The following is a 26,339-nucleotide window of genomic DNA, read 5'->3' as shown; positions in this document are numbered from 1 at the left end:
TTTTTGGGCTTTACTAAAATTACTAACTAAATTATAGCCTTACTCTCTCTTTATCTCTCCTTTAATCTCTCCTTATTTCTCCTTTAAATTAGTTTTCCGTATATATAAAAATGAGGTAATTAGTCTAGTATACTCCTTGATTTAATACGTGGAGATTAATAGAGTTATAGTTTTTAGTCAAATATATAATTATTATATTAATATAGCTATCTTGGGCCCTTATATATATCTTCATTCTTCGACTTGGAGTTTTTCTGATGGAATTTCAAAGCTTACCGTGCGACCATACAAACCCCCACCAAGTGGCGATAGCGCTCGAAAACGCGGCAGAATCGAACCTACTCGGGTTAAAACCGACTGTCGATTCGACTGTCCGGAGACAGTTCGTTAGTATTGCTACATGTCACTATCGCGGTCCAGTATTGCGGGCTATACCCAGCCCAACATGCACTACCGGTAGCATATTCACATCTCCCTTAACCTGGCCTCACCTCCACCCTCGTAGTTTCTAGGATATGACCTGCAGTATCCACCACCAGCTCGTCTTGTCTCAATAACATATATACACATCGACGGTGAAAACCTATGACGAGAAACACGCCGCCGCCTACCGCGCCACAGTCGAGCCGCACCCATACGAAGAAGAGGGAATCATCACCTCAGGAACAACCCGGCATGTGACCGGCGAGCGCGACGTCTTCGGCGATGAGGAGCATCACCAGATCAAGTATAAGACGCTGAGCTGGCAGCTGGTGGCTGTGCTTATGATTGCGGAGATTACGGAGATTGCGTCGAATGGGATGCTGAGTTTGCCGACGAGTGGGGGGGCGGGGTTTATTGAGGTGGGTGTTCTGATCTAGTGTTTGGATGTCAGGCGGAGTGGCAGGATGCTGATTGTGGTGAGCTGTAGCTGGTGCCGAATATGATTTTGATTGTGGTATATATGCTGAGATGATGGGGAGAATGAGATGTTGATGTTCATGTTGGATAGTTTTTCGGTGTCTTTGGTACCTTTACTGCTTATTTGCTCGTCCAATTGTGGGTGCTGCAGTTTCATTGCCTCCTTGCGTGTGCTTGAAATTTGAGAAGCTCTCCTTTGCTGTCATGCCTACTGTATGGCGACAACAAGCCGCTGAATAAGAAGCTTTCAAAAGGCCAAAATATGTTTTAACACTCAGCAAAACCACCACTCACCTCAAAAAGTAAGCTCAACCAACCCGAAGTCCACAACATGAGAGACGCCAGCTACATCATCTTCAGCATAGTCAAGCGCACGCTCTACACCGGAATCTTTACCGGAATCTTCACCATCCCGACCCTCATCTCAGAAATGCGAAATCCCAAGGACGCCATGAAAGCCGCTTATATACTGCAAGGCTTCGCTGCGACCTATTACGTGGTATTGCGGGGGCGTTCTGGCTTCATGATAACTATTATATGACTGGGGAGAAAGCGGGGGCCTGGACGCGCAGACCGACCATGCTTGTGTTCAGTATATTGACGTTGCTTGCTGGGGGTTTTATCTGTGTGGCGGGGATGTATGTGATTATCACGTTGATTGTCCGCGCATATGATAGTGGATGTAAGTTGTTCTGAGTGCCAAAGTCAAAAACACCGTGTTGATCAAGTCTTAGCTGTTCCTGAACCATTTTAGTGCTGATTTGCTGTCTTGTAGACCTTTGGTATGGGGCTGGATGTGAGGTATTGCGGAGTTTAGACATTATCAGTAGCGAACGGGACAGAGCCACCACGTTCAAGAAAGAGAGATTGAGTCATAGATTTGAGTAGAAGGTCAATATATTCTCATAGAATACCATGACATACCCAAGAGAAGCTAAAACTCAAAAAACTTGACCAACAGCCCCCGTGCTGCTTCCTTCCACAAATCAAGAACTTCCTCAGCTGGTCGCCAATCGCCCGTCTGCCAATAAAGTCTAGGCCTCAATGAATCCTCCGGATTCTCGTCCATCAAGTCCGACACTCCCGCCTCAATGAAAGCGACTTCAAAAACCGCATCCGGATTCCCATCCGGAGCTCCCATCACACTCAGCATCTGCAAAGCCGGCATGCGCGCCACAGCCTTCGCCATCGCTTTCAACAACGGCAAGATCTCCTCATCAATAGGGTAGTCCCTGAATATCCGCGATGGAATGGTTCCCTGAGCACGCCCTTCTTTGATCGGATGGTAGGAATCCCAGATGGCGCTGTCGGAGGCGTCCGAGTCACTGTCTGTGTCAGACTCGGAATCACGTGCGCGCATGGCTTCGCCTTCGGAGTCCCATTGGTCGTCGTCTGCGGTTTTGGAGGGGCGCCGCGTGAAGTACCATCCGCCGGACGGAGTGCAAGGGTTGAACTTCAAGTGGAATTGTTGGAGTTTGGGCCAGGTGTGTGTGGTGCCTTCAGGAGAGGAAGGCCAGAATAGGGCGGGAGAGATGACGATCGGCCCGTCGAGTTTGAAAGTTGTGAGATTAGGGGCTTGACTGAGATGATGGAGAGCTTTGCTGAGGTGGTCGGTGGTGGGTGAGCTGGAGTGCAGGGCCGTGATTGGGGTGAAGTTGTGATTTGATGGTGCCTCGTGGTTGTATTCGAGGTCGACGCTTACGAGCGAGTGAAGAGAGAGACCTTGAAGGTTTTGAGCAAAGTCTAGCGCTGATCTTTAGCATACATAGAGCCCAAATGTTTGAGAACACTCACCATAACGAAGTTGCTCCCTGGCCTCGGGGTACTTCTTCTCGTCGTCAACGCACGCCCATTGAAGGTTTTGCAAATTAGTGAATTTGGACGCCATAATCGCAAGGGAACTGGGTGCAACAATTCGAGACGAGCAGCTATTTGTAGTGAAGCTCGAGATTCGCGATATGGACGGCAAAGTTTCAGCTCGGCGGAGCTGCAAGAAAGAATGCTCGTATCGATAGTTCCACAGGTCGTGGCGCTTTCCGAGTTCCCATTGCATACGATCTTCTTTGTATTTGTCTTTCCCTCGATGAGGGCCATCCATTGGAGAGTAGATGTCAGACAACACAAATTCGAAAGAGCCAGAGTTGGTCGAAGTTTTAGATTCCGTCCCAGGCTGAGCATTTCCCCGCTCACCGCCAGCTTTGGAATCCGTCTCCCATGACTTAAAAACCTCGAAAAGATCATGAATTGCATCCATGAACACGGCATCGTTCCGCCCCTGGTCTTTCTTGGTCTCGAATTTTGCGCAAGCATTCTCACTATAAGTAGGAAGGACGACCTCATATTTCAGACTAGAGAGCGCGGCGGCTCGATGGCCTTTGACGAGCCTGGAGAATTCGTCCAACTCCGTGCTCTTTAATCGAATGGATTTGAAAGTCCGTCGCTCGATATGCTGAGTCCAGCTCTTGCATACGGTGGCATACAGAGGGAGAAGTGACGGTGACGGTGGGGGCGCGTCGAATCCGAATTGCAGTGACGGGTCGTCATCGTTCTTGGGTAAACGTGACAGGATGAGGCCCAGGACCTCCCACGAGAGTCTTTCGATAGGCGACATCGCAATTGAGGTCTTGGTAGTAAAGATTACTTGCCCTTGTCCTGTATTGACTTGTTTTGTAATGAAACGGTTTTAAGTTTCGAAGGAAAAGTAGGTCAGATCACATGATATCGCTTATGCGGCGGCTAAAGCAAAATCCACCCTACTAGTTCTATCTCTATACAAAACTCTATATATCTTTTATATTATTCTCTAATAATTATTATTACTATCCCTAATTAAAAGTTATTTATATAATTATAACTATGTCTATTATTATTACTTTAAATATTATATAACTTATATTATATATATAATTAAACTTAATAAATTTTAAAAAAAATACTAATATTATAATTTCTATTTCTAGGATATATTAATTTATTAATAAATAATATAAATAGGATTTTATAATTATATAATAATATTATGTATTTATTAATAAACTAGTATTAATTAATTTATATATATATATATATTAAAAAAAAAGTTTAATATTTATATAATTATAATTATATAAATTATTATTACTCGATTATTATATAATTTTATATTTTATATATAACTTATTTTATAAACTAGATTTAATTAAACTTAATAAATTTAAAGAAAATATATTAATATTATAATATTATAATTTCTATTTTTAAAATATATTATTTTATAATATTATTAATAAACTAATATTAATTAGAAAAAAGTTTTAAATTTATTTTAAAATTATTAAATAACTTAAAATAGATTTAGTTTATTTTTTAATTTATAAAAAGAGATATTTAATTTTTATTAAAATAAAGTTATTTCAAAAACTTTAAAATATTAATTCTTGAAATTCTCTTATAATTATTAATTTTTCAAGTAATTCTTTTAAACTTAGTAATTTTCTTTCTTTCTTTCTCTTTTAAAAATAGAAAATTAATTATTATAATAATTACTTTTCTAATATTTAAAGTTCTTTATTCTTTAAATATACTTATATATATTTTTTTCTTTTATTTTTCTTATAATTATTATTTCTTATTTATAAATATTTTTATATCTAGGTCAGGCTAGCTTATTAAGCTTACTAGTTATATAAAGTTTAATATTATAATAATTTTAATATTAATTTTTAATTGTTTTTATTATATTAAAAAGAAATTATATATTTAATTAAAATATTTTTTTTATATAATTATAGCTTTTATTTAAATTAATAATTATTTAATAAAGTATTTTTTAATTAAAATATATTTAATTATAAGAATAATTAAATAAGTAAATTATTAAACCTTATTAAATAACCTTAATATAATCTTATATATAAAAATTATATTTAATTTACTTTTTAATACTATTTTACTTTTATTTAAATTATTAAATATATTATTATATCTAAAGCTATATATTATATAATAAAAATAAAGAAATAATTTAAAGGCTTAAAAAGCTTTAATAATATAAAATAGTTTAATATATATTATAAGAGAAATAAATAAAAAAGAATATATATACTTGAAAAAATCTTATAAAAACCGAAATTACAAATTTATAAATTTTTATTTTTATATTTAATATATTTTAATTAATATAAAAAGTTTAAGCTTTTCTTTAAAAATTAAAAATATAATACGCGTTTAAATAAGACTTAAAAAATAAGCTTAATATAATATATAAATATATATATTATAAGAAATTACTTTTATAATAATTATAATAATTATATTAATTTTAAAAGCTATAAATTAAATATTTTTTCTTATTAATTAAATTAGAAATATATAAGTATTTTATTAAATAAAGAAATAAAGAAAATTAGACTAATAGTATATAATTCATATTAAGCTTATAAATTATAAAAGAAAAATTATTATAAAAAACTTTAATAATTTAAAAATTATATAAGAGAAATATAATATTTATAAAAGTAATTAATATATTATAAATAAATAAAGATTTCGAGTAAAATATATATATAGTATTATTATAATTATTTATAAAAATTTAAAATATATAAATAAAAGATTATTTAATTAAAAATATATTTATATTAATTAAATTCAGATATTTATAAAAGATCTTATATAAAGAAAGCTAGTTATAGCTTTAAAATATATATTTATTAATTTTTAAAAGCTTAATTTATTAATTATTATATTAAATAATATATTTATATAAAGGTATTTTAATAATAATTTAGTTTTAAATATTAAAATTATAATTTTTAAAAATAAGTATATAAATAATAGGCTAGTTTATAAATAGCTATAATATTTTTATTATTAGATTAAATTTATAAAGCCTTTAAATCTTATTTATTTTTATTTATTTATATTAATTATTAGATATTAGATATTATAAATTTTTAATAAAAGAAGTATTAATATTTAAAAATAATTAAAAATAAGATTTATAAAAATAAATTAAAACTTTAGCTTTTATTAAAAAAATATTTAATTTTTATAAAAACTAGAATTTATTTATTTAATTTTAATATAATATTAAAAGCTTTTAAAAAGTAAATAATTAAAAAAAAATTATTAAAAAAAATTATAATTATAATAAAACTAATTTATTACTTGAATTTATATATCTTTATTTAATAAATTATAACTTTAATTAAAGTTTAAAGAATTAATAATATAAAAGAAATAGCCCGAATTATATAATATTTCTAAATTTCTAAATAAGCTTAAAAAAAATAATATAAAGTTTTTTTTATTTTTTAAAGCTTTAAAAATCGAAAAGAAAATTAGAAATACTTTAAATAAGTTAATTAAATCTTTTTTTAGAACTAGACTTATTAATTATAATAAAAAGAATTTATAAATTAAATAATTAATAATATATTAAAATTCTTCTTTTCAAATATTTTATAAAATAAAAAATATATATAAGAACTTTACTAAAAAGAAATTAAAAGATATATATAAATTAAGTCTTTTTTTAATAAATAAAGTTTTTAAAAACATATAAAGCTATTAGAAAGAAATCGAGTTATTTTATTTAGAAATAATTTATAATAAATTAAAAAAAACTAAAAAACTAAATATTATTATTAAACTAAATATAATAAAATTAAAAAGAAAAGAAAAGAAAAGATTATTTATAAAAAGTAAAAAGAATCTTAAAAAAAAATATAAAAAAACAGGCAAGAAAAAATAATAAGAAATAATTAAAAAAAATTAAAAAAAGAAAATATAAAATTAATATTATTAAGATTCAAAATACGAAAACTAATATATAAGCTAGTATATAATATTAATAAAAGACTAAAGAAACTAATATTATATAAAATGAAAAATAATTCTTATATTTACTTTAATATATAAAAAAAAAATATAAAGGCTTAAATAGGTTATATAAGGCCTATATTATATTACTTATATAGGCTAATTAAACTTTATTTAAATATTATTAGAATTTTATTAAATAATTTAATAATTTAAAAGCTATAATTAATATAAATATATTAATATAATAAAAAAAAATATTAAAAGCAAGTTTATTAAATAAAGAAATAATATTTTTAAATTAAAGTATTATTAATATAATTAATTATTTTCATTTTTAAATAAGCTTTATAATAATTAGTATTTAATAATATATAATATAATAATATAAAATATAATTTAATTAAAATATTAGCTATTATATAAATATTAATATTAAAAAAAAGCCTTAAAAATAAATTATTTTCTAATTATTATTATTTACTTAATTTAGAATTATTAAAACTTATAATATATAAATATATTCGAGCTTAATAATATTATTAAATTAAAGCTTAATTTAAAAATAAATAATTTATTACTTTTATTTAATTATTATTAAGTCTATAATATTTTTATATTTCTTATTAAATAATATTAAATATAATTTATATTAATTTTTTTAAAATATTAGTTATTATTTTATTAAATTTATTAATATTAAAAAAGTTAGTTTTAAAAATAATAATTTTAATAATAATAATAATTTTAAATATATTATTATAAATAAAATAAAAATATTATAATATTATTTATTATAAAAATATATATTTATTAGTTATATATAACTTTAATAATAGAAAATACCCTAAATTATAAATTAATTAATTATTTTAAATATATATTTTAATATTAAATTAATAAATACTTATAATATAATATATTTAAGATATTAAATCTAATAACTTTTAAATAAATCTTTAAATATATAATTTAAAGTTTAGTTTTTATTAAAATAAAAATAATTTTAATTTTAAATAAAAGAAAGCTTTTTTATATTTTTAGTTTAAATATTATTTTAATTACTTTAAAATTATAATAAGCTTTAAAAATTATTATATAGTAACTGCGTACTAGTAGTCACGTGCAGGCTCACGTGACTACATTCCTGTATTTAAGCTTTGGCCACTCGTACTATACCTCTCTTTCTAATAATCTATTAATATATTATTATTATAATATAATAATAATGTTTTATTATAATAAAAATTATTATTTAATTATTATTTCTAATATAAAATAATAAATATTATTAATTATAAGTTATTTTATAATAAATTAAAAGAAAAAGACTTTATTAATATAAATGTTTTTAAAAATTAAATATTATTACTAATATTATTTATAACTAAATTATATAATATAATTCAAATTTAGCTATATATAATATATTAAAAAATTGATTATATTAATTAAAGTATAATTAATATAATTCAAATTTTCTTAAATTAGATTAAATTAATTAATATTTAATTAATTATATAAAGAAAAATTATTCTTTTATATTTTTATATTTTTATATTTATTAATTATTAAATAATTTTATAATATATTAATAATATTATAATATAAAAGCTAAATTAAGCTAGAAATTAACTAATTATTATTATTCTATAATAATAATTTAATTATTTCCTTTAAAAAATTAATTTTTTTATATTTTATATTTTATTTTAAAATATATTTAATATATAAAGAAAATTTTAATTTTAAAGAATTCTTAATATTTCTTTTAATTAAAAAAATTATTTATTAAATCTAAAATACTTATTATTAATAGAAATTAATATTGAATTATTTTAATTATAATTAATATAATCTAAAAACAAGTAAGAAATACTAGAATATTAAAATTATTTTAAGTGTTTTATTTAGCTTATATTATAATAAAATACTATTATATTATATTAATATAATATAAAATAAAAAGAGAAAGAAAAAATAAATATTAATTTCCTTAATTAATATTTAAGATTTATTATATATAATTATTTAATATTAGGTAATTAATAATATTGAATTATTAATAATATTGAATTATTAATAATATTGAATTATTAATAATATTGAATTATTAATAATATTGAGTTACTAATAATGCAATTTTAATAAATTAATTCCTTATTAAAGTATGATTTTTAAATTTGCTTTATTTATATATTTGCTTTTTAAGTATTTATTTTATTACTTTCATTATTAATACTTTACTAAAAAGCTACAAACCCCTAGATATACGAATTCGAGTTCTTAATTCCCTTTCCCCGATCTAACTATTAACGCTAGGAAATTATTAAGGACTTGTAGAACCTTGGACACGTTATTAAGGTCCCTTTAAATGCCCGAATTTGCCTCCGCAATACAACTAAGTATTAGGATTTAAGAGAGTCCAGGGACCGAGTTCGTCTCGGAATCCTAGAACTCGAGAGCGGTATTACAATTCGAGAAGTCCGGGAATAAAGAGCCTGAGGGATCTACCGTCTAGCAAGAGTTCGGTCATGCAACGGCGCAGGGGGCGAAGTTTTGCGTTATCTTCCCGATGCTGCCTCCAAGACTAAGAGTTGTTCTTTCCTGTTGTCACGAAAACCGTTTTCAAGTTCGGCAGGTACAAGACAAGCTCGGGAAGGCAGACGAGGGATTCAAAAACAAGAAAAACAAGTCCGTGGTCACTATCTACCGCAAGTTGCCCAGTTTACGTGGATGAAATTTCGAGACGAGAAAGCTCTCAACAATCCTCAGTTCGGTAGCTACAAGACAACTTCGAAAACGCGCAGTTGGGGAGGAGAAAGCTCTATTCTCAAGGCTAGAGGCAGAACTTGTGGCGTTTTAGGTGCCGGCAGAACGTGATAGTGTTTTATATCGAGCTTCTCATCCGAAGTAACTGGGGGTTTCTCTTCCGCTCTTCCCGGCTGGTGAGGATAGTAATTCAGCCTCCAAATTCTTGGGTTCCGGCTCCCCAGCATCGCTCGCAGCTTGCAGATTCACCAGTATATACTCTTGCAGTTCTGGCACTGGCTGCAATGAATATGAGATATTCTGATATTGTTGGATGTCGCGGATGATTTCTGCGGTTTTCTGCAGTTGTGCAAAATTGATTTGGGCCGACTTATCAATTATTACGGGAGCAGCAGCCTCGGTACGAGCAAGTTCGGTAAGATGAACTCCTAAAAGGAAAAAAGAGTCAGGAATACTGTCTAAGTTTGTGTTAAGACGGTAACATACTCAAGCACGGGATGCAAGGTGGATTTGCAAGATGCAATGCATCTTGATACTGCTGTGAATAACCTTTGTAAAAGCTCATGAGCCCACGTAATTCTTGCAGTATTCTTATTGTGTCATTGGAAACTAGTTTCCATGTTTCGTTCAACACTACTATTTTCGGGGCTCCGAGAGCGAAGACAATAGAGGCTACCGCTGAATAGTTATTTAGTTGGCGGCATTTCTGGAAATATCAGTCGTTGGATTCATGCTTACGGGAATGAAACCTACATTTGCTATGCCAACAAAGTGCTTGATCACAGCCCCTTTTTTCTTGGCGGTGGTTTGATAGAGAGTCAATCCAATAATCCAATCTGACAACTGGCTGTCATGAAGCAGAAATGCCTTGATATTTCGAGCTGGCTCCAGCCCATCCTTTACCGCCGCTTTGTTCCAATTATTAGACAAAAGCTCTTTAGTATTGATCTTACTAAGTAAATTAAATTCCATGAGCGTCAATTGTCGAGCGTACTCCGTAATGTTAACATCAAGGAAGGTGATAATTTTCATACTTCTCGGCAGTATAGGTGCAGGCCACGATTGACTTGAATTGAGTATCAAACGTTTTACTTTGGTTTCGTCATTTCTTCGAATTCGTTGCTCCAAGAGTATCATCAGCGAATTGGCTCCAGAAACTCCTATAACCTTTACTGTATCTCGGGCAAAGTAATATATGTCTCGGAGAAGCGACATGGTCTCATGACTCTGATCTTCCATCCAGAAATTGTCGACCCAACTCTTTAAGATATTGACGACACGGAAACGAATTAACTTCTGCTTTCGATCTCGCCATTTTTCAAATTCGTCCTGAGCCATTCCATCCGGAGGCTGAATTTGGAACCTCCTCACCAAGAACACAAATAGCTCACGGGCAGTCGTGAAGGATTTGTAAGTAAGCAGGAATGTGTTATTGAACATGGAATCCAACATGTCATGTCTTGTAAGCCGTGCGACAAGGGCCACCAACGTGGCAGTCTTTATGGCTGGAGGTTGGATATTGAAGTCGTACGACATTTCAAACTCGTGATCAGGCTTGTACCATGAGAATTTCGAGAGCTCGTCGCTCACTGGGGCGGGGTGTGTGGTTTCTATGTGAAACTGCCAAAATTATCAACATTTGGGCAAGCCGAGTCTCGCCATTAGATCGTGTAGCAATACGTACCATGATCCAATATTCGCTATCTGCTGTATAATCGCAAAAGGGGCAATTCATAAGTACAACATCATCTTGCCCGTCTCTTTTTAGCTCTCCTCCGGCCAATTTTGGACTAGTTGAAGTCAATTGGGAAGCTGCTTCAACCAAATACGAATCTCTTTCACTTGTTCCCTGTCGGCTGATGTCGGAGTCGGAATCATCTGGGCCAGTCTCCTGGGGCTCATCTGGTTCCCTTGGCAGGGCTCCGAGGGCAATGCTCTCCATATGTTTTGAAACATGCAAGAAGTAAGATGCCTCTGTACTCCCTGGAACCTTCAAACACAATGGGCACTTTACTGTCCCAATTGTATGCGGCAATCTTTTCTCGGCAAGCTGGACCACGGAATCGCTGACTGGCGTAGCATGAAATTCGTTTAAATGCAGCTTGAATTCCTCAAGACTATCAAAAATTGCTGGACAATGCTGACAGTGCCATGAGATGTCAACAAAGTGATAGTGAGATTGATGCTCTGCCCAAGTTTTGCGAGTTGGGAATGTAGAAAGTACCTCAGTACAAGTCGAGAATAAACAAATATATGGCCGAATATCCGTGAAAACATGTAGCCTGAAGTACATAAACTTGTTAGCTTTGAATTCAAATACATCCTTGTATATCACTCACTTCCACTCTAACCGGTTTCTGACGTGACTGATGACACGCCGGCAGATGAAACACGAGAATGGTTTCCGTTCGGCAGCCTCTCTTGGGATGGGAGGAACCCGGAAATGGTCGGTATCAGGATCCGAGGCTCTCGATAGATAAGACAATAGCGATGGAGCGTAAGAGGATCGCGGTCGTAGACTTTCGATATTTGAAGTATGATAGACGTGCGGAGCCAGAGATGGCGCACTTAGTAGAGTTGGAAGGCTGGTACCTAAGCCCGAATCCTCAAAGGTCGACTTTGGCTGGAAGACATATCTTGGTGTTTCCTGTGGTATTTCAAGCGCTGTGATCTCTTCTAATTCATTCCTGCTTCGAATGGCCACATGGCGTTGCCAGTTCGCCTCCCCTAGCCTTTCAACCAGCTGGATTTCGGCCAAGGGGAATTTGTCACGGATGTTAAGACAATAGATGATTGCGGGACCTGAGACTCTAAAACTAGGAGAATCGCCGGGGTATGCAACGAGGACTCCTGTTGACACCTCTTCGATTGATTCGTCATCTTCGGTTTCTTCCTCGGTATCTGTGGATTCCTCTGATACTTCTTCGGTATAATCAACGACTTCAGTGAGGTTAGTCGTAATGGCCCCTGTTATCTCATATTTTCCCTTACCTAAGTCCTGACACATATCGGCTTCCACCTCCAGACCTTCGTCAATACTATTTTCCTCATATCCGAAATCTCGTGGGAGAATCACTTGATTCCCCTCTTCTGCAAACGAGACGATCTTCCCTTTTCCTTTATTTTCTTTTGTTGGAGATTGTGGATTTACATCATCCTCGTTATCTGTTCTGCCCAAAATAACTTGTTTCGGCGCCAGGAGATTCGAGGACAGAACCCGACCGAGAGGAATTATAGCGGGATTATCCGACAGGTAAGTCCACAACGAAACAGGAAGGGAAACCAAAAGGAGCGTAGAATCGCATATGAACCCAGCCTCCACGACTACTTCTGCGACTTCTCCAGGTATGGTCCGAAGCCAATCGGCAAAATACTCAGATGACAGATCTTTAGCCGTTACTGTATCGGTAAACCGGATAGCAAGTAGCATTCTGTTGCCATCTACTGGCGATGGCGGCTTTTTCTTACACACATCGACGCTTTCAAGAGGTGCCAGTGATACAGATTTCTTTGTGAGCTCCGATTCGCTAGATTGTTGCGACATAGACCCATATTCGAAATAAGGCCTAGGATATAGAGGCTCGTTTGGCGTCTTCGGGCCAGTCCCGAACAGTATTTGGCGATTGATTGATTTATCGGGGATCCTTGGTGGGGCCATATGTTCTGAATGCTCAGAGGTACCGAGTTCTGTGTCCAATTGGGAGACTTGCCGCTGGACAGAAAGCTGTATGCTTCTAGGGAACTTTTCCTCGGACCTTAATCGCAAATGAATGGGAGGTGGATACCGTTCGTTAGCAACGCCTTGATGCAGATGTGATTGGTTTCTGCGGTACATGTTGGAATAGAGGTCACCAACAGAAAACAACTTCTTCTGACTAAGGAGCCTCAACTCAATCGTCAATGAATTTGTGAACGAATAAGGACCGACGCCATTAGCTTCGATCCCAAAAGGACAAGCAGCTAGTAACTCAGTCACCCCATTACCTTCTCCCCCGTCCGCAACTCCCGAGGAGCAGCAGTCGAGGAGGATTAAAACGTCGCTCTGAGCTTGTTGAAGTTCTTGTTGTATGCCAGTCCAGGTAACAGTCGCAAATTTATCACCGGTCTTCTGTACACTTTTTGATATTCTAGTTAGTATGTTCTTGTGTTTACGTGCTAGAAAATTGATGAAGGTAAAGTTGAAGCCTGAACATCGAAGTACAAACATACCTAGTCCATACAATGTCCTTCGTCTTCGACAACTTGCTATGTCCGGCATAGAAGACAATCTTAAGATCCTCCACACTGTCATCGTTAATTGAGACGAACTCATTTATTTTTGCGCTGACTTTGCTGTGGCTCCTCTTATCTGGAATTCTAAAGACCTCCACGTCGTAGTGGTAGATCTCCTCGAAGACGTAGCGCAACTTATCAATCTCCAAGCGGACTGGGAGATTCTCGTCCTCAATCTCCCACATGAACATCAGTACGTACGCGTTGGAGTATCTGGATTGATGCACGTTGGGAAAGATACATCTAGCAGCCTTCTGAAGATCTTTTCCAAATTCTTGCATGCTGATATGCTTCTGCATTCGAGTGATTTCTTCGGGTCTCGGCGGCGGTGTAAAGGATGTATTAGAGCTTGGTGGACTCCTTCCGCTGTCAAATCCGGAATCAGGGTGGCTAAGACTATCGTCACTGTCATTGTCTTGGAAGAAACTGAAGTTATCTGGCGTAGTTCCCTGGAGGGATGCCGCGTTGGCAGTACTGTGGTAATATCTGTGAGCACCCTGAAGATGATATGGACTTTTTACTCACTGCTGCTTAATTCCCATTGTTTCCGAGAACTTAGAATTTTTGTCCAGGTACTGTTCCGCGCCATCTGTGGTAGACATGTTGGTGGCGATCTCAGCATGCTATGCTCGAATCGAGTGTCACAATCTTCCAGCTTGCGTATTTGTAGAGTCACCATCTCACAATCCAGCGAAATGGCTCTGCGGTGCCTGCTAGTGGTCGCGATGCACAAATGATTGATTGTATTGCAATGTGGGAATGGTGAAAAACATGTTGTAGCTTTACTAATGCCGATCGGTGAGCGGAAGGAGCAACCCGCAGCGAGACCGCTATCTTCGGCCAATGACCTGCCTCCCCACATGAGGCTAACCCTTTCTATAGATACAAAAGGAGTGTGCCCCTGCCAATCCCTGTACCCCCCCGTGTTCTGCTCGCTTCGTATTCCTAGAACATGGGTGTACGGTCAAAGCGGTAATTTTTGATCTCGACTCTCTTTTAGATATATAAGCACCCTCTCTGGGCAGACCCTAGAACGGGTGCTAATGCAAAGAGAGAACTGTTTGAACCCCTTCTGGCCTCCTATGCTGCAAAATCATTAATTCTGTAAGTTTTTCTATATAATGTCTTATTTCTTATATGCTATCTTGCAGCCCTGCGCGCGTACTCGCCTTCTTGGATATAACGCACGTTTATTGCTCTTGTGCCTTTTACTAAGCCTTGCAAATAGCGCAACCATGGAATTGGCACGAACCATAGGATATGTTTCGGAGGTTTGTGTGGCGATTACGCGTGGTTTATGCAAGTGCTACCCACTCATACGGCACGAACCGCAAGGCTGGGGCGCCACGATCCCTACTTTTTGCTGGGCCCCTCTCATGATGGTGTGCTGGGCTTGAGGCTCAAGCAATGGGAGGCCCTGCTGCCGGTGAACGAGTGCGGGAAGATGAGCTGACACCCTCTTCCCTCGCCTGTTCCCTTCACGATGCTTCTCCATCTTGTCCAAAACAACTTCGTGGTAAGGCTTCAATATGGCACCCCCCTTCTCTCGCGATACCCCGAGTCGGTCTTCCACATTCTATTCCTCGTTACGAAGTCAATCGTCTGCCGATCACTTCGGCTCTGCCACTGCTGGAGACACCGCCCGTGACCGGCCGCCGTCCCAGCTTTCGATCAGCTCTTTCCAACCCGCCGCCGCAGCATCCGTTCGAGCTCCTTCGCGAAGCAGCTCGATGACTTGTCCTTGCGATGTCTGTCAGAGAAATGTCAGAACATGGACTTGCATTCAATGCAACAACGATTCGTTCTGTGATGACTGTTGGGGAAAAGAGCGAGCACATCGACCAGGCGCCGTGGGGTTTGATGGCAAACCTCACGAGAAAACCGATCGAAAGGTGGTTGAGCGTCTGCGAATGATTCTTGATCCCAAAAGAACTGCGGAGGACAAGATTAAGGAGCATCAGAATGATGAAGATACCACTTGGTTCGGTATTGCTCGCGACTCCGCAAATCTCCCCATATTTCGGGACTATGAGAGATATGCGACAATCATGGCTCAAAGTCGCACGAGCCAGATCAATGTTCGATATCCTCAACTTGTGTCTTTCATAGGACAAACGGGTTAGTGTTCCATTGATAGATTTTGTCCAAGGTACCAAGTGCTGACCATCTGACCTCTTCCCGAACAGGAGCCGGAAAGAGTACCCTGGTCAAGATGTTAATCGATAACCAAGAAAACGAGATGAACATTGCCCACGAGTCGAAATTCCCTTCGCCAGTAACAGGCGCGACTGGAGATAACCTCCCAACCTCAGGGGATGTACACTTATACTCTGACCCAGCCACTTACTACAGCGCCAAGCCGATGCTGTATGCGGATTGCGAGGGTCTCGATGGAGGCGAAAATGTTCCAAGAGGAGCAAGATATAAGATACGTGATGATGCTGCTCCGCAGGCTGCGCGAGCTACCAGTGCGAAAAACGATCCAACATTCCGTCGTCGAATCCGTAAGGTCGCTCATAGCTCACAACGAGATATCATATGGGCAACCACTCCAGAAACTCGAAAGAGAGAGTATGCTGTGACAGAGCTCTATCCTCGTCTACTGTATACGTTCTCGGATGTAGTTGTATTCGTTCTGCGAAACTCAAAGTGAGTTACATCCCGTCTTCTACCTTGCCAACGTCTGACCTTGTAGGGTCTTCGAATCGGTAGTGCTAGAGAAACTACTTGATTGGGCATCAGCATCAATCGAAAGTTCCTTGAATCAACCGGCACTTCCTCACGTTGTAATCGCCCTGAATGCCACCGAACTTACCATAGATGACAAGCAATGGGACATCGAAGAGGCCACCAGAATCTTGATGTCAGACATCGAAGGTGCGATTGCACGCGTGCCACGCTTTGCAGAATACGCCCGGATATGGAATCAAAGGGGTCGCCCAATCAAAACAACCAAAGATCTCTTGGAGTGCTACTACTCTTCGGTTACCGTCATCAGAATACCGACCCATGGGCGATACATGCTCATCAATGATCAGATTGGAAAATTGCACACCGAGATCAAGAGGTGCTGCGAGCTTTCACACTGGACGAAAAAACGAGTTCGAATGATATCCACCGATGAAAAGCTGCAAGTTTTTCTTCAATCCGCTTTCGACCACTTCTCTCAGAATCTCAACGTCCCATTCGACTTTGTCAAGGAAGCAGTCAAGAACAACCCAATACCACGTGACATCGGAGGCAACATTTTGAAACTCGCCATCGCTGTTAGAGAGCACAATCATTTTGCTGACCCATACGATGGAGCCAAGATATTTTCCGAGCTTAGCAACATGGTGGCCTCGTGCTTGATGCTCACTTCTGCGCGTCAGAGTTTTCTAGGTGAGCTTGGATTGAGATGTACTTTGAGCCAGAGATGTTGATATGACCAAGGTTCAACAGAGCAGTTGCTAGATGATTTCTACGCCGAGCTTTGCGAGGATGCCTTATTTAACTTTTGCAACATGTACTGGCCATGTTCCTACAGGAATCAGTATGGCAAATGCTGTAACATGAAGTCCGGCCACAATCCCAAAGGCCACCAGAACAGCGCCGGCAAAATCATTGGGGCAGGTGGATATCAGTCTGATTTCGTGTTCGATGATTACGCTGATCGATTCATCGATGAGATTCGGGCTAACCTCAAGAAAATTCAACAAGAAGTCTACGACCTGACATTCAGACGAAAGAGGCTCACAGAAGAAGAAGCTGCGTCAGAAGTTCACAGACAGTACATGAACCTGTTCTATCAAAATGTCGGCGATGTGTACCATTTTGTCAGTCACTCAACATGCTTTTCATGCCTGAGAGAGCTCCCGGAACATCCCCTTCCCTGTGGTCACGTTCTTTGTACGCCCTGCGTCAAAGCATATGGCCAGCAATACGAAAAGACGGTAATAAAACTGGACTCTTGTCCTCTACACCTCGTCGAAACGGAATTTCTGAACGATTTCCCTTGGAGGATCAAGGTCAAACCCTTGCACGCGGGGACACGGATTCTCAGTCTTGATGGGTATCTCCAATCGAAGCTTATGATCGAGGCTAAACCTTGCTAACAACATATCAGGGGTGGATGTCGCGGCATCGTTGAGCTAGAAGTCTTACGAGCCATCGAAAAGGCACTTGGCGGCGAGTTGCCCATTCAGGCATTTTTCGATCTGATTGTGGGCACTAGGTAACATGCCAACCATTTCAACGTCCCCGAATTACTGTCTAACTCCCACAGCACCGGTGGTATCATTGCGTTGGGCCTTGGAGTCGAGAATTGGTCTGTTGAGGAGTGCATCAACAAATTCACTGGCTTATGTGGGCAAGCATTCGTCCCACGAGAATTCATCAACATTCCTGTAATTGGTCTTCTTACAACAGCGAACCATGGCAGCAGATATAAAACGAAGCCTCTTGAGGCTGCATTGCAGGCTTCTTTCCAAGACCGCCCACTGTTTGGTGGTTCCAGCCAGGAGGGGCACATGATCAAAGTGGCGGTCACGTCCACGACAGTACTCGATCAGCAGCCAATCCTCCTTGCAAACTATAATCGACCAGACCAGAGAGATCCACGAGATTATCGTAAGTTGAATATATTATTTTGAGTGGCTAAAGTTGATCATCTTCCTCTTTAGGGCCTTACAAATTCGAGCGTCAAGATGGACCAATGACAGAGTTGAAGACTTGGGAAGCGTAAGTTATCCTTCGAGTTGCTTGAGGAACAGAAAAACAAAACTGACATTATCAGTGCCCGAGCTACCTCCGCTGCTCCCCCCTACTTCAAGAACTTCATCAAAAACGAGACCAAGAACGGTTATATTGATGGTGCACTTTACCACAACAACCCTGTGAAGATTGCTCATCAAGAGAGGATGTTAATCTGGAAGGACGTCAGCAATAGAGAGCCTGATATCTTTCTTTCAATTGGAACGGGTCACCATGGCCGTGCAGAGGATCCAAGTTCGCCTTCCAAAGGGAGTGGCCTCATCCGGCGGAAGGAATTGAATCGCTCCAGGAAAGAGGAACCCATGCCAACACCCAATGTGCCGGTGCCAACAGTTCGAAATTTTACGGCCCTAGGTCAGCTGTGGAACACAGCCACTTCAGTTTTCGACAATATTCTGAACTGTACAAAGATCTGGAACGATTTCCGTGTCGACTTCTCCCGGCAGCGATACATTCGACTCAATCCTGATCTCGGCTTTCCAGTTCCGAAACTGGATGACGTGGAGAGAATGCCTGATGTACAGAAGGCCGCATATGAGCAAATTCACACGAATGCTCGTGTCAAAGAGATCGCTCATCGTTTGATCGCCAGCACTTTCTTCTTCGAAAAGACAGAAGCTTCGACCAAGGAACGAGAAGGAGGCTACGAGTGTTACGGTGTGTAGTCTTGAATCTAGAGCACACTCGTGATACAATTCTCTAATACTTTCGTTGTAGGATTTTTGTTTTGCCGGTTTCATATCGGCACAGAGGAGACAAAAGCCCTGGGTCGGTACTTGGTGAAATGCTTCAAAGGCAACTTTGAGCCATATTTCGTCATCGAAGATTCTCAAAACTGGGACACCGTCCAGAAACTACCTATTACCGAAGAGATTGTTAAAGACATGGTTTTGAAAGGACGTTTCATAATGGACCGAGTTCAAATCGTTGTTGTAAAGCAACTCGCCGAAATATCAATATCGCTTTGTCTCCAGGATGACGGATACCCCTTTGCTTCGAACTCGCATCTACCCATTAGCGGATTTCCGAGAACACTGATGATTGAAGATATCCCACAACGTAAGTCATTTTAAAACCAGTTTCACTCCTATCAAGCAGCCCTAGCTCATATAAATTCCAGAACCCCAGACGCGTACCGCAGTCATTCGCACCAGCGGTTCGCTCAAAGCACCAGCCCGCCGTCGGCGCAGACACGCGGCCAAGCCCCAATCAGCCAACACCTCACCAGAAGCATCCGCCAATGCTTCCCTCCGAAGAGTTAAGTCTTCATCAAACCTCAGGGAAGGATCGTCGTCTTCAACTGCCTTCCCAGCGTCTCCTGATGATGTTGCCCAGTGGACCCAACGTCGTCGAAACTCTATCGATCAGCTAGCCCAGGAGGGATTCTTTGAGCTTGATGATACTAGTCCGGCTCTGGCGCCATCAGAGATGACCTCTGATGATGCTTTCACAGTCAGAGGTGTGAGAGCTCAGCCGCCGAGAAGAAGGAGTATGTTCCGACTTGTGGTCTAGTGGCCACCGCCATCTTCAGTTTTAATTTCTTCTAGGTTCTGAACCTCTTTTTGAAATTACCAACAAAATTTTGCTATATATATCATTGAGGAGCTTAAGGCCATTTTGCAAGAGTGGGACAGGATTACAATGGACGAGATACGTGCACGTATTGCAGAGATGCCACAGCGATGCCAGGACCTTATTAAGCAAGGTGGGAAGCTTCTTAAGAGTGAGTTGTGGTGATTAAGAGCTGTAAATAGTTGAAATTGTACTCATTTTGATAATTCTCGCTTGATTGCGGGTGCCCACGTATTCCTGCACCCCCTGGTGGTTAGAGAAGGCTCTCTATACGAGCCTTTCCCTCGAGATAACGAGAGTGATAAGTAATTGAGAGACTAGCCTTGATGGTTCCAGGACCGTTCCTCTCCTGTCCAAAGAGGACCGCAATATTGTCAACGTCTACGCCACTGACCCCTGCTCTTACATTCCTTCTGAATTGATTTGCAATCCCAGCCTCAGTGGTCACAGCGTTCCTATACTGCGTAGTTATAGTAGCGCCTCACGAGCAACGCCAGCACGATATAAAGTCAGTGTGTCAAAGAACTACTCATATTACTCATACTACTCATGAATATTCATGAGTAGCGTGAGTAGAATATAAGTAGCATAATATCCTAAAAATTTGAATAAAGTAGAATATATATTTATAAGTAATATAAGTAGTTATAAGTAGCTATTATATAATAATAATAAATTAAAATTCATTTAATAATTAAATAATACAAGTATTTATTAAGTAGCTCTAGTAAAGATAAGTTAAAGCTTATATAAAACGACTTAAATACTAATTTTCTATAATAATAAACTAGTTATATTTTTTAAAATCTTAATTTCTTTTATTTTACTTATTAAGTAATATTACTATTTAATTAAATAAAGATATAGTATTAGAGTAATATTAAACTAGAGGTTTATCTAATTAGGCTAGTTTATTATATGCGGCTATTACGTGAATATTTATTTATATTACTTTAAATACTAGTTTTTAATTATTATAAAAATAAATATTTCGCATTTTTTATATATTAGTAATTAAATTCTAGTATTTAATTACTAGGATTTATTTTTATATAAATTATAGTCTTTTTAAAACTATTTATAATAAATAATTCTAAAAAATAATAGCTTTTAAATACTAGAATAATAAATTAAACCCGTGGTTTAAACTTAATTATATAACTTTTATTATTATTATAATAGGGATTTTACTTCTATTAATTATATAATATAATTAGGTAATTCCCGGATATTTATATATCTAGTTTTATATATATTTCCTGCTTTTTTTTTTAATTCTTAGAAAACTAATAAATAAATTAATTTTTAATTTTTAATTTTATCTTTTATTTATATATTATAATTTTATATTATAAAAGCCTATTCTTTCTATATATTACTTTATATTTGTATTCCTATTATATTATAGCTATAGGATATATAGTTTATATATATTTAGCTTATATAAAAATAAAACTAGTAGTTTTCTTTATATAAAAACCTGGCTTATAATATTAGAAATAACTTCTTTAATTAAATTATTATATATTAGTAATTAATTCCCGAAGTTTTTAGTTCTTATAATAGCTTTTAAAGTTTCTAGTTTTTTATTAAAAATTTTTCGAATTAAATAAAATAGCTTTAAATAGTATAAAAAGGAAACTAAAATAAAATAAAAACCTATATAAAGTATATTAGAATATAAAACGTGATTTAATAATAAAATAATAAAATTAAAGATATAAATAATAAAATATAAATAATATATAATATATAAAAGCTTAATTAATTAAATATAGAAAAGAAATTACTTTTTAGAATTATAAAAAAGCTAGCTTTCTTATATAATTCCCGCAAGTTATATATAAAAGGCCCTAACTTTTATTATATTACTAAAATATTAAAACTATTAAAATAAAGTAATTTTAATAAAGTATAACTTATTATATTATATCTAAATTCTTATTTATTTATATTTATTTCCTAAATACTAAAAACTAATAAAAAATTCCTATTTAGAATTCAAAATAATAAAATAGTTAGAATTTTCTTTTATTAATATTTCTAATTCCTTTTTAATATATTTTTAATATAATTTATTATTTTTAAATAATCTTATTTTATATTCTCGAACTTACTTAAAAATAATTCGAATTTATTTAATTATATTCTTATATTAAATATAATATAATTCCTTTTATTATTTAGTATTTACTTTTAATTATTAGTTAATTTTAGCCTTTATAACTAGATATTAAAATAGCTTATTATAGCGAATTATATTATAAATTATATTAATATATTTCAAATAAATAGCTTTTCGAATAATAAATTATTATTAAGCTATTTTTTAATTATTATTCTAGGTTTATAAATTATTTAGCTAAAGGCATTTATTTATCTAGTTAAATATTTTATATTTAAATGTTTTCTTTTTCTTTCTTTTATTAAATATTTATTTAATTTCTTTATATTTTTCAAATCGAAATTATTATAAATAAAAAAGTAATTAATACTTTTAAGAACTTTTTTATTAAGAGAAACTGCCTTTTTATAATTTATAAAAAATATATAACTAATATTTATTTCATTTTTTTTACTAAAGAAAAACTCACTATTTAGAATTTTAATAAGAGCTAGATTATTAATATTATCTTTATATTAATAATAATTAATATTTCTAGAAATATAATATTAGACTAACTAAAAATAAATAATTAGATAAATAGAATATTTAGCTAATATTTTATAAAGTTCAAGCCGTATTAAGAGATTTATTATTAAAAATTAAAAAATTAAAATAAAGTAACTATAATTTAGATTTCTATATTTTAATACTTTTTTTTAGAAATAAAATTATAGTATTTCTATTTTTTCTATTAAAAGCTTATAAATATTAAGTTTTTTAGTTTATTTTAAATAATTCTTTTTATAAATATAATTATTTATATTTAGATTAGAAATACTAAATTCAGAAATAAAAGCTATAATATTAAATTAGAATTATAAATTCGGGCGAAATTAATTAGAAACCTAATATTTATATTTATAATTTATAATCTTTTTATTTTTTAAAAAATAATTCTATATTTTCTTATTTATTTAAATAATAGAAATATATTTCTTATTTTTAATAATTTTATAAATCTTAGTAATTATTTTTAAAATATTTATAAGCTTAATATTAATTATCTAAATAAAGAAAATATTAGTAAATTACTAAAAATATATTTTATAAAAAGCTTTAAAGAATTTAATAATAATTCTATAATATTCTTATTTATAAATGAATTCCAGAATACTATTATATAATTATTTTAATAATTAAATATTAGCTTCTATTTAGCTAATATTTTATAAGTATAATATTTAAATATATTATTAATATTATTAATTTTTTTTTATTTTATTTCATTTTATTTCTTAATATATTACTAATTTCATATTTGAACTAGTATTTAGATTTATATTATTTATTAGAAGTTTTAGACTTAGTTTATTTTTTAATTTTTTTTAGCTTCTTAATTAATTATATTAGCTTTACTAGTTTTATTAATAATACTAATAATAGGCTTTATTAGATTATTTCTAGTTTTATTAGTTTAATTTAATTAAATTATTACTAAAATTATAATAAGAGTTTATTTTCTAGACTAATTATAAAAGCCAGAAAAAGATTTATTATTATAATATTTTTTAATAAAAACTCTAAAAATATTAAAAGTATATTATTTAGTTTTAAGATTATTAGCTAATAATAATTTAAAAACTAATTCTCTAGATCCCAAAATAGTTTTAATATATTTAAATATTTTAATAATATCCAATTTAATAAATATACTAATATTTTAATATTTCTTATTTTTAATATATTTTAAAATAGCTTTATTAATTAACTAAATAGCCTTATATATTAAAACTTTTATTTTAAAAAAAGATTATAACTTTTTATATATATATTATTAAGGTTATTAAAATATTATTAATATATTAGATAAAAGCTTTATTATATAATATAATTCTATTTTAATTCTTGATTTCTAGATTATTTATTATAGTTTTAATTTTATTAAACTTTTCTTATTTAATTTTAGTAATACTTTTAATAATATTTTTAAATTCTTTATTATTAGTTTAATAATTCTTTAGTTTCTTTTTAATTAATTCTAGTCTAGTTCTATTTCTAATAAAGGTTTTTTATTTTAAAAGCTTATTATATATATTATTTAATTTATTAAAGATATTTATATTAAATTTAATAATTATAATTATTTTTTCTAGTATTAATAAGCTTTTTATAAATATTTAAGCTCTTTTAATATTCTAAACTTTAATATTATTAATTTATAGGCTTTTAATAATATTATAACTTATAAAAACTAATTATTATATTTTATTAAATTAAGAAATTTATTTTTTAGCTATTTTATTATTCTTTAAAAAATTATATAAATATTATTAATATAATAATTATAGGTTATAAAATCAAAAATCTTCGAAATTATAAGAATTTCTTTTAAATATTTCTTAAAATAAAAAATAAATTAAAATAGATTTAGATTATATAAAAATATTATATATATTCGAGTTTTTTTTTCTAATAAAGAAATAAAACTAAAATAATAATATATATAATAGAGAAAATAAATATATTTAAAATAATATAATTATAAATTAGAAATAATTATAAAAAATAAAATATAATATTAAGCTTTTATAATAGAAAAAAATACTAATTATTATATAATATTATTTTATTAATAAATTTAGTATTATATAATTATAATAATATATTTAACTAGTTAATATTTAAAATATTAAATTCTTATATTTATAAGCTTTTCTTTTTAGTTTAAAATTCTCGAAATAAAATTATTTTATTTTATTTTTTAAATCTAAAAACCCGGTTTTATAATACTAATATATATATTTAAAAAAATATAATAAAAATAAAATATAAAGATATATTAAAAGTATTAGGAAAATATAAAATAAATATTAATAAAAAAGAAATTAAAATAAATGAATTAAAATAAGATATTATTTCTTTTAAAACTAATTTATATTTTTTTAAAAACTAATAATAATTATTTAAGATTTATTAAAATTAATTTTATATAATAAAAAACTATTTACTTAATTAGAATTTTAAAATAGTATTTTTATTAAAAAAAAAATATTAAAGAATTTAAAAGCTATAAAAAAAACTATAAAATAATATAAATAAAATTTATAATATTATTATTAAGTTTAAAATAATTAATATAAATATTAATATAATATATAAGAAAATTAAATATTTCGAATTAATAAATTATATTAGCTTTTTAAAAAAATTATAAATTTCTAATAAAGAAATAGTATTATAATTAAAAAATAAGTTTTATATAAAAAAGATTCTTTTAATATAAAAATAAAATTATATAATATATTAATTAAGCCTTAATATAAATTTTAAATATAGCTATAATTATATAATATTATATATTTTCCAAAATAATTATTAGATTTAATAAGATTTCTTTTATATATAACTTTTATTTAAATATTATAAATATATTTATAATAATAATTTAAATTAAGATTAAGATTTATAAATATTATAATTAAGCTTATAACTAATAAAAAAGTAAATAAAATTCCTAAAGGCTTTAATTTAGTATTTCTTTCTTTTTTAGAAATATATAAAAGATCTTTTTTTTATTATATATATATTCTAATTATTTATATTATTAAAATATATTAAAAAAATATTTATTTCGAAATTAAAAGTTTATATAATTATTTTTTTATTTTTTAATTATTTTTATATTAAAAATACTATTTAGTAAAATATATAATAATAGTATTAATTAAATAATAATAAGAAATAAATAATAATAAAACTTATTTAATAATAATATTCTCTAAAAGCTATAAATAATAATTAGAAAAAAGAAAACAAAAAATAATAAACTTTTTTCTAAATTAAAAAAAACTTTTATTATTAAATATATTTTTTTAATTCTTTATAAAAGAAATATATATATATATATATATTTTTAATTTAAATAATTCTAAAATATATATAATACTACTAATAGCTTTTTTAATTTTTTAAATATTATTTTATTTATAATATTCTATAATTATTTTCTTTTTTAATTATATATTTATTATTAATTTCATTTTTAAAAAAATACTAGAATTTATTTCTTTTAATAAACTATTTAAATTAATTTTTATTATATATTTTTTAAAATATAATATTATTAAGCTTTTCTAATATATAATATTTCTTTAATTAATTT

The 26,339-nt window shown here is 31.8% G+C and overlaps 5 protein-coding genes across 5 annotated transcripts; 1 reads left to right on the top strand and 4 right to left on the bottom strand.

The window, feature by feature from the left end:
- Positions 1 to 1,791: 1,791 nt before the first annotated feature.
- K444DRAFT_554976 (uncharacterized protein) lies at positions 1,792 to 3,548 on the bottom strand. The gene is made up of 2 exons (XM_024876679.1): positions 2,695 to 3,548; positions 1,792 to 2,643 (listed from the first exon to the last, which is right to left on the bottom strand). Exons 1-2 carry the CDS (start codon positions 3,509 to 3,511, stop codon positions 1,835 to 1,837), a joined length of 1,626 nt encoding a protein of 541 aa, XP_024741417.1. The 5' UTR covers positions 3,512 to 3,548; the 3' UTR covers positions 1,792 to 1,834.
- A 6,058-nt stretch (positions 3,549 to 9,606) lies between these two features.
- Positions 9,607 to 11,010, bottom strand: K444DRAFT_640890 (cell division control protein; the record flags this gene model as incomplete). The annotated part of the gene is made up of 3 exons (XM_024884540.1): positions 9,607 to 9,902; positions 9,961 to 10,180; positions 10,228 to 11,010. The coding sequence occupies 3 exons, from the start codon at positions 11,008 to 11,010 to the stop codon at positions 9,607 to 9,609; spliced, it is 1,299 nt and encodes a 432-aa protein (XP_024741416.1).
- Positions 11,011 to 11,756: 746 nt separating this feature from the next.
- On the bottom strand, positions 11,757 to 13,345 carry K444DRAFT_302943 (uncharacterized protein). The gene is made up of 3 exons (XM_024871736.1): positions 13,331 to 13,345; positions 12,466 to 13,275; positions 11,757 to 12,414 (listed from the first exon to the last, which is right to left on the bottom strand). Exons 2-3 carry the CDS (start codon positions 13,130 to 13,132, stop codon positions 11,810 to 11,812), a joined length of 1,272 nt encoding a protein of 423 aa, XP_024741415.1. The 5' UTR covers positions 13,133 to 13,275; positions 13,331 to 13,345; the 3' UTR covers positions 11,757 to 11,809.
- K444DRAFT_471627 (uncharacterized protein) lies at positions 13,193 to 14,162 on the bottom strand (the record flags this gene model as incomplete). Its single annotated transcript, XM_024872885.1, has 2 exons — positions 13,193 to 13,601; positions 13,684 to 14,162. Coding segments are annotated over 2 exons (888 nt in total), but the record flags the coding sequence as incomplete, so codon positions are not given.
- A 1,314-nt stretch (positions 14,163 to 15,476) lies between these two features.
- K444DRAFT_520868 (uncharacterized protein) lies at positions 15,477 to 20,010 on the top strand (the record flags this gene model as incomplete). The annotated part of the gene is made up of 9 exons (XM_024874078.1): positions 15,477 to 15,864; positions 15,933 to 16,395; positions 16,442 to 17,127; positions 17,179 to 17,797; positions 17,852 to 17,959; positions 18,011 to 18,358; positions 18,521 to 19,147; positions 19,178 to 19,561; positions 19,653 to 20,010. 9 exons carry the CDS (start codon positions 15,477 to 15,479, stop codon positions 20,008 to 20,010), a joined length of 3,981 nt encoding a protein of 1,326 aa, XP_024741413.1.
- Between the last annotated feature and the right edge of the window lie 6,329 nt (positions 20,011 to 26,339).

This window comes from Hyaloscypha bicolor (genome assembly GCF_002865645.1).
Source record: "Hyaloscypha bicolor E unplaced genomic scaffold K444scaffold_23, whole genome shotgun sequence".
NCBI lineage: Eukaryota > Fungi > Ascomycota > Leotiomycetes > Helotiales > Hyaloscyphaceae > Hyaloscypha > Hyaloscypha bicolor.
Note: the sequence above shows the minus strand (reverse complement) of the source record. Positions and strands in the feature narration are given on the sequence as shown.